The 12,318-nt window shown below is 30.6% G+C and overlaps 1 protein-coding gene across 1 annotated transcript; it reads right to left on the minus strand.

Annotated features, from left to right (window-relative positions):
• Window positions 1-7,093: 7,093 nt before the first annotated feature.
• Window positions 7,094-8,135, minus strand: LOC149155768 (glutathione S-transferase U20-like). The gene is made up of 2 exons (XM_089441147.1): window positions 7,667-8,135; window positions 7,094-7,556 (listed from the first exon to the last, which is right to left on the minus strand). The coding sequence occupies exons 1-2, from the start codon at window positions 7,988-7,990 to the stop codon at window positions 7,176-7,178; spliced, it is 705 nt and encodes a 234-aa protein (XP_089297273.1). The 5' UTR covers window positions 7,991-8,135; the 3' UTR covers window positions 7,094-7,175.
• Window positions 8,136-12,318: the final 4,183 nt, after the last annotated feature.

Consider the following 12,318-nt stretch of genomic DNA (forward strand, 5'->3'; position numbering starts at 1 on the left):
TGGTATCTAAGAAGGTGACGATGTCATTTTAATAACTATGATAAAAGCTATACAGTGATGTGTGGTTTGACGGATTGAGTTCAAATTTTATTGAATATAGGGTTTTGCTAATCTGTGCAGTTTAAGGAGTAAACTTTTTCGTGTTTAAATCTTATTGAGTATGGTCTCTTGTGATGGTGTGGTTTAAGGTGTTCAAATCTCATTGAGTATAGTGTCTTGCTATGGTGTGCGGCTCAAGGTGTTCAAATCTCATTGAATATAGTGTCTTGCTATGGTGTGCGGCTCAAGGTGTTCAAATCTCATTGACTGGCATAGTGTCTTGGTGTGCGGCTCAAAGTGTTCAAATCTCATTGAGTATAGTGTCTTGCTATGGTGTGCGGCTCAAGATGTTCAAATCTCATTGACTAGCATAGTGTCTTGCTATAACTATGGTGTACTGCTCAAGAAGTAGACTTTCCCCAAAGAAATTAGCATATCTGGTTTGCAGGTTGTTGGATGTACTCTTGGTATTATAGTGGCAGCAGCCAGGATTGATTGTGGGTCTCCCTTAGATTAGACCTGACAGGATTGATTGTGGGTCTCCCTTAGATTAGACCTGACAGTTACCAATTCACCACATTGTTAAAAAAATAAAAAATAAATAAACTATGATAAAAGTTGCTCATATCCTTTTTATTGTACAAAGTCAAATTTAGAACCATGAATAGCATATTATATAGCCAAAACTTAATGTTGTGTTTTTTTTTTTTTTTTTTCAGATATGTATTTATTAATTTTACCTTATTTATAATTGGATTAAAAATTTGAAGATTGATATTGTTTATATTTGTTTTAATTTTTAAAATATTTGCTAAATTATTAATTTTCTTGAAAATTATGGTGATTTAGAATGTTTTTTTTGTCCATTATAAAAATAAAATGTTAAAATTTTTTAATTAATTTCTTATTTTCTTCGACTCTAATAAACCATATTGATTATTTATCATCATTAAATAAATTTATAGTTCAAAAATACAAATATACAAATATTACTGGTTAACAATATAAATTGATTATTATTATAATGTAATTTTTAATTATTTCAAAAAATATTTATAAATATATAATAATAAAAAAAATTAACTATTTTTTTTCAAATTATAATATATTTTCATTTTTATTTATTAGATCAATGTATAGAATATATTTTTTTTAAATAATTACCTTATATATTTTTATTAAATTAATTAAAAATAATAAAAATATTATGTATTTTATTAAAAATATTTATATATTTAAAAAATACAATTTAAATAATAAAATATTTGAATTTAAGTTTTTGTGATCCATAATCTAAATTTATTGAAATATTTTCGGAAAAAATCACATCATAATTGATTCGAAACCCGTCGACAAAAATTTTATGATATGATTTTTTCTAAAAATATTTTTATAAATAAAATATTTATTTCCATTTTAAAAAATAATAATATAATACATGATAAAATATATTATTAAAAATATTTTATGTACATTTATGTTTATTTTAAAATTTTAATTTTATTACTATTTGAGCAACTTTAACTATATTGACGATGTCAAAATAATAAAGGCAGTAGGGCTACGATGGTATTAAGAATTAAATGTCAAAACAATGAAGTATAATCGAAGAATGTGAGATGGAATAGGGTAAGTTTATTGACTGAATATTTGTTTAGAATGTGAGATGTAATAGGCTAAGTTTATTGATTGAATAATTATTTAGGATCCCATAAGATAATTGGTGAAAGATAACAAAGTAAAATATATTCATTTATATAATATTAAAATATATATTTAATTTTTAGTAACTAAAAACTCAAATTTATTTTATTAAAAATTATACCTATTTTACAATTTCAAAACCTCTTTTATTAATAAATGAAGTATGATATTGGTCACGAAATAAAATCACAAACCAGAGAATTTCAATTATAATGATGGTGAATATTATCTATAATTTTATTCACAACATAAAAATGACAACTTTTCCAATTGATTTCTTTACAAAATATACTAATTATCTTACATTACTTTTTCAAACCCAAACTACTCACGTTGAGTTAACATTATGAATATTTAATACATTCCACTCAAAACATTCGTTACAACATTATGAATATTTAATACATCCCACTCAAAACATAGTAACGACTTCACAACATACGAGTAACAACCTCACTGCACAAATGGATTTGGGGAAAACAATTTATTTTTATTTAAATTAATATATTAAAAATGGTATTAATTAGTTTGTAAAATAAATAAAAGTTAAAAAGAACTCATTAAAAATGAGAATCAATATAAATTATTTTAAATATAGATAATTCAAATTAATTGATGTATTAAGGAAATTTTTTTAGTAGGTAAATTTTGTATGATTTTTTAAAAGTGAGATATATATAAATATCCTAGAAATGTTGGGTGAGTTTTTCATTAGGGAAAATTACATCTAAATTTATATTTTTTCTAGAGAAATATAAGAGATCATGCTTTACAAAATATTAAATAGAAAATATATCTACTAAAAAAGGGGTCAAATTAGCTTGGACAGTGAATTAGATAGAAATAATGTAAAATATACCTTAGCATAGCAAGGTTAAGCTAAGGGATCAGAGTCGAAAACCTATAATATGGTTTTCAGTTTTAAACCTGAACCTGAATATGGTCTTCAGTTTTAAACTTGAATATGGTCTTGAATTTTACCAGGGATTCTGCCTGCAAAGGAAGGAATGTCATCTGCAAAGGAAGGAAGGAATGCCACGTGCAAAGGAAGGAATACCAAGACATTGCTCCATGCCACCCAATCCCAATCACTGATATGTGTCCCTCAAGTGATGGTGAAGGAGCTTCAAAGAGTGTTAAAGGTGCTACAAAGAGTTTAGGATGCCAGCCCAGTGCTTGAAGCAATCCATGAGAAACTTCAAATGCCAATACAAATCAATGGTGTACATGTACTAATTAAACTAGCTTAGGGTATCCAAATCTTCCATAATTTTTGTATCTAAAAGTTGTTGAATGGAAACAAATTGTTCGCCAAACCACTAGAACTAAGATTCTTTCACTTTTTGAAAGGGGGACATAGGGGTGGGATTTACAGATTGTTCACTAAACAACTAAACTAAGATCGTTTGATTCTTGGCGGTCTTTGATCCACTTATGTGTGCAAAAGTCACCAAACCATTTAATATGGTCTCTTCCTTTGAATTATTAAAAAGAGAACATAGGATAAGTCTTGATTCATTTATAGAGTACCACTGACATCATTCTCTCATGAGAATTGAACCTTGCCCAATAGTAAAAAGATTCTCACTTTCAACCATTAAACCCAACCCTTTTAAACTTACATTAAAAAAAAACTACTTAAATTTAAATTAAAATAATTTTAAAAAATAAACCTATCTTAAATGCTTTTAATTTTAATAATAATAAAAAATATTACTTTACTTCATACTCTAACCCAAACATAACCCCAAAAAAACCAGAAAAATCTCCCCACATTACTCTCAATAAAAATGTAAAGAACTCTACACATATTGACATGCTAAAATGGACGGTGTTTTCAATTTTTTAACTTTTACATGATTTACTTTTTTCAATAGTCACAAATTTAACTAATCATATTTTTAAATAAATATTTTTTAATGTGATTATAAAATTTTATAACTATTTATAATATTATAATCTGTAATAAAAATTGATAAATTTAAAAAATAAACATATCTTAAACACTTTTAATTTTAATTAAAAAATATTATTTTGCTTCATACTTTAACACAAACATATAACCCTAAACCCTAAAGATCTATCTCACCGCTCTCAATAAAGATAAATCTATCCCACACTGCTCTCAATAAATATGTAAATAACTCTGTACAAATCCACATAACATTGATCAAATTGATTCTACATAACTAACATGCTACATCAATAAGTGACAATGTTTTCAGCTTTTTAACCTTAACATAATTTACTTTTTGCAATAATCACAAATTTTTATAAATAATCATATTTTAGATAAATATTTTTTTTCAACTTTTTAACCTTTATATAATTTATCAAATATATATTTAATTTTTAGTAATTAAAAACTCAAATTTATTTTATTAAAAATTATACATATTTTACAATTTCAAAACCTCTTTTATTAATAAATGAAGTATGATATTGGTCACAAAATAAAATCACAAACCAAAGAATTTCAATTATAATTATGGTGAATATTATCTATTTCTTAGAAATGTTATTCACAACATAAAATGACAACTTTTCCAATTGATTTCTTACAAAATATACTAATTATCTTACATTACTTTTTCAAAACCAAACTACTCACGTTGAGTTAACATTATGAATATTTAATACATCCCACTCAAAACATAGTAACGACTTCACAACATACGAGTAACAACCTCACTGCACAAATGGAGTTGGGGAAAACAATTTATTTTTATTTAAATTAATATATTAAAAATGGTATTAATTAGTTTGTAAAATAAATAAAAGTTAAAAAGAACTCATTAAAAATAAGAATCAATATAAATTATTTTAAATATAAATAATTCAATTTAATTTATGTATTAAGGAAATTATTTTTTAAGTGGGTAAATTTTGTATGACTTCTTAAAAGTGAGATTTATATAAATATGCTAGAAATGTTAGGTGAGTTTTTCACTAAGGAAAATCACATTTAAATTTATATTTTTTCTAGAGAAATATAAGAAATCGTGCTTTACAAAATATTAAATAGAAAACATATCTACTAAAAAAGGGGTCAAATTGGCTTGGACAATGAATTAGATAGAAATAATGCAAAATATACCTTAGCATAGTAAGGCTAAGCTAAGGGATGAGAGTCGAAAACCTAAATATGGTCTTTGGTTTTAAACCTGAACCTGAATATGGTCTTCAGTTTTAAACTTGAATATGGTCTTGAGTTTTACCAGGGGTTCTGCCTGCAAAGGAAGGAATGTCATCTGCAAAGGAAGGAAGGAATGCCACGTGCAAAGGAATGAATACCAAGACACTGCTCCATGCCACCCAATCCCAATCACTGATATGTGTCCCTAAGTGATGGTGAAGGTGCTACAAAGAGTGTTGAAGGTGCTACAAAGAGTTTAGGATGCCAGCCCGGTGCTTGAAGCAATCCATGAGAAATTTTAAATGCCAATACAAATCAATGGTGTACATGTACTAATTAAACTAGCCTAGGGTATCCAAATCTTCCATAATTTTTGTATCTAAAAGTTGTTGAATGGAAACAAATTGTTCACCAAACCACTAGAACTAAGATTCTTTCACTTTTTGAAAGGGGGACATAGGGGTGGGATTTACAAATTGTTCACTAAACAACTTGAGCTAAGATCGTTTGATTGTTGGGGGTCTTTGATCCACTTATGTGTGCAAAAGTCACCAAACCATTTAATATGGTCTCTTCCTTTGAATTATTAAAAAGAGAACATAGGATAAGTCTTGATTCATTTATAGAGTACCACTTACATCATTCTCTCATGAGAATTGAACCTTGCCCAATAGTTAAAAAATTCTCGCTTTCAACCATTAAACCCAACCCTTTTAAACTTACATTAAAAAAAAACTACTTAAATTTAAAATTAAAATAATTTTAAAAAATAAACCTATTTTAAATGCTTTTAATTTTAATAATAATAAAATATTACTTTACTTCATACTCTAACACAAACATAATCCCAGAAAACCAGAAAAATCTCCCCACATTACTCTCAATAAAGATGTAAAGAACTCTACACATATTGACATGCTAAAATGGACAGTGTTTTAAATTTTTTAACATTTACATGATTTACTTTTTTCAATAGTAATAAATTTAACTAATCATATTTTTAAATAAATATTTTTTAATGTGATTATAAAATTTTATAACTATTTATAATATTATAATCTGTAATAAAAATTGATAAATTTAAAAAATAAACATATCTTAAACACTTTTAATTTTAATTAAAAAATATTATTTTGCTTCATACTTTAACACAAACATATAACCCTAAACCCTAAAGATCTATCTCACTGCTCTCAATAAAGATAAATCTATCCCACACTGCTCTCAATAAATATGTAAATAACTTTATACAAATCCACATAACATTGATCAAATTAATTCTACATGAATAACATGCTACGTCAACAAGTGACAATGTTTTCAGCTTTTTAACCTTAACCTAATTTATTTTTGCCATAATCACAAATTTTTATAAATAATCATATTTTAGATAAATATTTTTTTTCAACTTTTTAACCTTTATATAATTTATCAAATATTTATATTTAGATTTCTCAAATTTTACACTTTAAAGGTGGAGAGGATAGTAATGACTCCTTATTACCTAAACTACATTCATTTGATAATAATTGTGATAATTTTATACTATAAAATATATTTATAATGGAATCATTGTAGCCATATAAATTAAATGGCTAGTAATATATCTCACATTTCCAGGACTTTAAAAAACTAGTAAAAATTAACTAAATTTGATTTTTTTCTTAAATTATTATTATTATTAAACAAAATTAATATGTAAGTTAAAAATATATGCATTTAAAAAAACATGTAACAAGATCCTTAACTATGGAGGTTCTTGGAGATGTGTAAATAGGGCGATACAATTTCAAACAAGATTGTAATTTCTGGTTTTCTATAATATATTTTTTTAATGCATAAATAGATTCAACGTCTTAACTATTGGACACTAGAATTTATATGTTAATCAATTTAAACTCAAGTTTTTAAAAATCCCTATTAAATTTTGATTAAAATTGACTATAAAAAATACTCTTAAAAATTCATTTCATTAAAATTGACTATAAAAAAAGCCATTTCATTAAAATTGGCTATAAAAAATATCCTAAAAAATCATTTCAGTTCAATTTCCTGTCTAATTCTAGTGTCATTTTTAAACATGACCCAACCATAGTTGCTATTCCTATCTTAGTGTCATTTTTAAACATGACACAACCATAGTTGCTATTCCTATCTTATCCTAGTATCATTTTTAAACATGACCTAACCATACTTGCTGAACTTCCCCAAAAAAAATTGTTACAGTCCCTTAGACCTGAGATATCCCTTCTTTGGACATGACCCAACCATAGTTGCGGAACTTCAAAAAAAAGTGTTACAGTCCCTTAGACCTGAGATATCCCTTCCTAAATGTAATGGCATATTCGACAATCTTGTGAGGGTCAGGGAAGCTTTTGTGCACGCTTTCTCTCTCCTTGCATTTCTTCATCCACTCTTGAAGTCCAGGGAAGTCGCTCTCCCACGGGATCTTCCATTTCCCCAACGTTTCCATTGCTTCGAACCAGCAAGTATGGCAAATGAATGCAATGTCCAGAAACCCAAACTGCTCCCCTCCAAAATAAGGCTTACTTCCGCCTGCAGAAAATTCCTTCAGTACCCCTTCTAGCAATCCAAGGTATTCCAACATATAACGCTTGCCTTCTTCTTGAGCTTCTCCTGTTGTTTTCAAAATACCATGAATAGCATTCCCCAGAAACTGAAAGCAACCACACCATTTCAGTTAAATTAGATCCATCAATTATACGACTACTAACTGCCATGGAAATGCAATGAAATGATTTAGTTTGGGTGTGGTTATGGGGTTACCTTCGTGTCTAGAAAGTCTGCCCAGAACCTTGCAATGGCTCGGTCATATGGGTTTGACGGCATGAAGGAATTGGTGCCCGGCCAAACCTCGTCTATGTATTGGAGAATGATGAGAGATTCGCAGACAGGCTTACCGTTGTGGATGAGGACCGGTACTTTCTTATGAATCGGATTCGTTTGCAGCAGCAGCTCAGACTTAGAGGCGAAATTCTCTTCCTGGGATTCATATCTCACATTTTTCTCTTCCAGTCCGATCAAAACTCGAATAGCAAAGGGACTGGGCCATTGGCTCAACACCTTCACCTGCTCTTCCCCTTCGCCCATTCTCGGCACCTGAAAATAATATGAAAATTACAGGAAGCAGGCAAGTATGAATGAATGACTAAATGCCCTTGCGTGCTTGCAGAAATTCTGTTGGATTACCCAGGTACTTATATTGAATTTTCTATGTTTCACCAGTATTCTGAGTATCTATCAGTTTGACCGCCTGCCCACACTGCACTAGTCATAAATGGATTAATATGCCAGGAGAAAAAATGAATGTGGACGAATTTAGATATACTTTGATGATGTAATGCTGACATATCTTTTACGTAAGAGATGACATATATAATTAAATAAAATTTAAAAATATTAGTTCATTATATAAAATTAGGTCAGTGTAAAACTTTATTCCTATTAGAAAAAGTCTTATATTTGGATGATTTGAGAAGTGATGTCAGGAAAAGAAAATTGGTATAAAAACAAAATAATGTTACCTATTGTCTTTTATTAAAATAGTAAATAATACACTTACATGGTATGCTTTCTAATATTCCACATAAAGACAATGTACTTTCTAATATTTTTTTAATTAAAGTATTATATAATAATACAAAATAAAATATGAATAAAAACAAACAAAGATGAAAAGAAAGGAGAAAATCCATTTGAAAAGTTTATAGAAAATGATGGGATATAAAGTTTAAAATGAAGTTAAAAAGAAAAAAGAGATTAAGGTAAAAGTAAGATGGGAGAAAATAAATTTGTGTATATATCATAAGTAGAAAGAGAATAAATAAAAATAATAATAATAATATTGTAAAAATGTGTTGTATATAATTTTTTTTTAATGGATTAAATAATATAGAGAAATTTTGAGAATTTAATTTTATTTGAAAGTGTAAAAAAATTAATGAATTTTAATCATTTTTAAAATATTTTATAATTTCTCTCGATTGGGATGAGAGAGGGTGTTAGAGGCAATAGGCTTTGATGTCATACGGTTTGTATAAGGATAATAACTACTGTCATCCCCCACATGTTAGGCAGGGGGTGTGGTGTCTTTAGCCATGAATGCACGGTCAGTGGGCTGGCAAAGGTAGTAGAGGGAGGAATAAGGCAAGGTGGCAGAGATGGGTATGGCATTCGACGTGTCGGGCAAGAGAAAAATGTAGTGGAGACGGAAGGCGACTCAAAGCTGAAGAGGGGCAAAGGCACATTGGTTTCGGACTAGCAACGGTTCCCTGGGACGTATATCAGTGTCGTTCTTGCATCATTTCTATTATCTAGTTGAGTTCCTACATCAATTACATGAGCTAGTGGGGGTTTCGCTCAAAGGAAGGGAGGGGCAAGAGGCTATCCCAATGGGGCTTAGCACTGTATGGGAGAAACATGGGGAGGAAAGGGAGGGCCATGGCCTGGCTCTGCGTTTTGTTTTTATTGCATTTAAGTCAGAGTCTCGGCAGCGACATTGGTAATGCTGGGTCGAGCAGAGACACAGGCCCCTACTTAGTTGCTCAGACCAGGGGAATAGGGGATAACGAGCGTGCCATGTCTGGGGGGCTGAGTGGTGAAGGGAGAGGTAGGAAAGAGTCACGGGCAGGGGGTCGGGATATTAGCCATGTCAGTAGAATGCTGAGAAAACCCTGGGAAAATGGGCATCTGCATGGTAGCAAGGGCGCAGCTAGGGACCCTGGGCGGTATATGGGACAAAGGGGCAAGCATAACCATGGTGGGCAACTACTGGCTGAGGGAGTTGCAAGCAGGTATGATAGCAAATGCAAAGCTAGGCTCTGGATGGGCCTGAGGGCTTGGCTCCAGCTGCAGTGGGATGACAGGCAATTGCACCATGGCAAGGGGGAGGGGCATTGTGAGGAGCCCGGGGAACCGCACTCGAAACCCAATTCCCCTGGCCACTTGTGGGCACTGGGATACCTTAACCCACAGAAGGCGAAGCATGGCAGAGAGGCATGGTATGAACAGTTGCATCGGGATGATGCGAATGGGTTGATGGACCTAACTTTGTTTGACTGTCCACAGGGCATCACTGAACAAAGTATGGCTCCAGCAAAGAGAGGGCATGGTTGTGGCAGTAGGGGCCCGGCCCATCGGGCAACCAAGAGGTCGAGCACGACAAAAGGCCGCAGGGGCCGTAAGCCTGTTGAGCACCTCATAACAGAGGCAGCAGTGACATACCGGGATGAAATGAATGAAGTAATCTGGAAGTTGATTGACGACTCGGAAGCAAAGATAAAACATGAAAGTGAACCAGACAAGGAGATAGAAGACCGGAGGACGATAGTTCCCGATCCAGGGAATACACGAGGTAGAATTACGCAGTTCAAACACACCTTGTACTTGTACTTATTGATGAAAAGTCTGCTTGGAAAAGCAATGGAACAAATCTCTATGGCGATGGCAGTCACAATGCAAGGCCTACCCAATTATAAAAAAGACATGGAGAAAATCCTATTTTAGCTGCACAAACAGGACATCAAGATGGATTTTATTGACCGTCACATCCCTTGCATCTTGGAGTTGTATGGAATTCCAGGGGAAACTACTGGAGATCTTGCTCTTGTAGCCTTTGCCTCTAATGAGCAGAATGAGCAGAAAGACTAGACTCATCATGCTTAGTTTTGTTTATGTAGGTAGCTTTTAAATTTCTTGTTGCATACGTCAGTTTTTACAGTTATATAGTATTTGGACACGAGACTGGGACTTACCCAGCTTTGCTAGAAAGACTGAAGCAATTTTGTTTTTGGATGGCATATAATGCTAACCGACGGCCAACAGACTTGGCTTCCTCACGGGGTAAGTTGAGGCCACCCAGTCAATCTGTGTGGTGTGAATTTGTCTAATATATAATAGAAAATGGATGGACCTGCCAAGATTTACAATATATATATATATATATAATTATAATTATAATTATAATTATAATTTTGGTTGATTTTAGGGTTAAAATTTATTATCTTATGATAAAGAAATTTATAAAAATGAAAATTTATAATATATTTTTGAAAAAAAATCAAAATTAGTTATAAATTTTAATTTTAATTTTAAAAATTTTCCAAAAATAATTAATTAGAAAGAAATTATTGTAATATGTAAAAATTTAATAGATTGGAAAGGAAAGAATATAAAAAGTTAATTCAACTTAGAAAGAAATACTCTACCAACTTTATGTGCAAAAGTAAAGTCTTCTTGTAAAATAAATCAAGTAGATTAATGGATTAGAAAATAAGGATTACACAAATTAAATGGATCAGAAAAGAAACATTACATAAAGTTTTAGTTTATTGGTATGTAATGGGTTCCATTTTAATGGAAATGGATATACTTACTATCCAAAATCACTTAGATATTTTACGTAGATCTTGTGGAGTTGAAACATATAAGGGAATATTAACATCAATAAGATCATGGTTGAGCTACTATATACGAAGATAGTAGTATGTTGAGCAACATATAAAGGTTGAATTCATTTAAAGTTATAAATAAATAATTAGGGTTAGATACAAATTTTAAATGATTGTGAATTCATTTAAAGTTATAAATAAATAATTAGGGTTAGATACAAATTTTAAATGATTGTGATGAAAGAGTACATAACTATCTTGAAAATTACATTGATGATAATTTCTTATGTTTAATAATTCAACTTTTGATTGCCATTTGGTTTACAGAAGTGGGTTGCTTGTTATTGTGTCCTTACTTGCGAAATAGTCCTAAACCTAGGATGGGTAGCCATTAAATATGGCATCAAATTTTGTTTCCTTTAAGACACCATCATTGATCCCAACATATTAAATCTCCCACAGAGGTCTACAAATAAGTAAATTTAAGACACCATCATTGATCCCAACATATTAAATCTCCCACAGAGGTCTACAAATAAGTAAATGAAACACACTGAAAATAATAAAATGCAATAAAATAAACAAGCATAGAGTAATAATTTTACATGGAAACCAGGTGCCTATGATCAAAATTAGACATAATCACACACACAACCTGCAAAATACACATTTATATGTCAATAGATAACATTCAACTACATAATCATATATATATAGACAAAACACTTATCTTTTAATGGAAAAAGTCCAAGAAATTGGTTGCATACAAGTAATTTTCCACCCAACCATAGACATTTAGTGAAAATGACAATCCCAAACCAAGCTTTGAATCCATGAGGGAAAAGGAACCATAACATAAGCTTCTAACTCCCTCAAGCCAACCCAAATTCTCTCATGGATCAACCAATCTACACACTAAGAGCACTCCAAGCATCTCATCTAACCTTTGAACATATGGTACCTTCTTCCATTACCCTACATAACATAGGGAAGAAATTTCTTCTTTATGATCGATTGGGACTTGAATAT

This window comes from Pinus tabuliformis, chromosome 9 (assembly GCF_031772625.1).
Source record: "Pinus tabuliformis cultivar Carrire ecotype Pingquan chromosome 9, CPIR1, whole genome shotgun sequence".
NCBI classification, from domain to species: Eukaryota; Viridiplantae; Streptophyta; class Pinopsida; order Pinales; family Pinaceae; genus Pinus; species Pinus tabuliformis.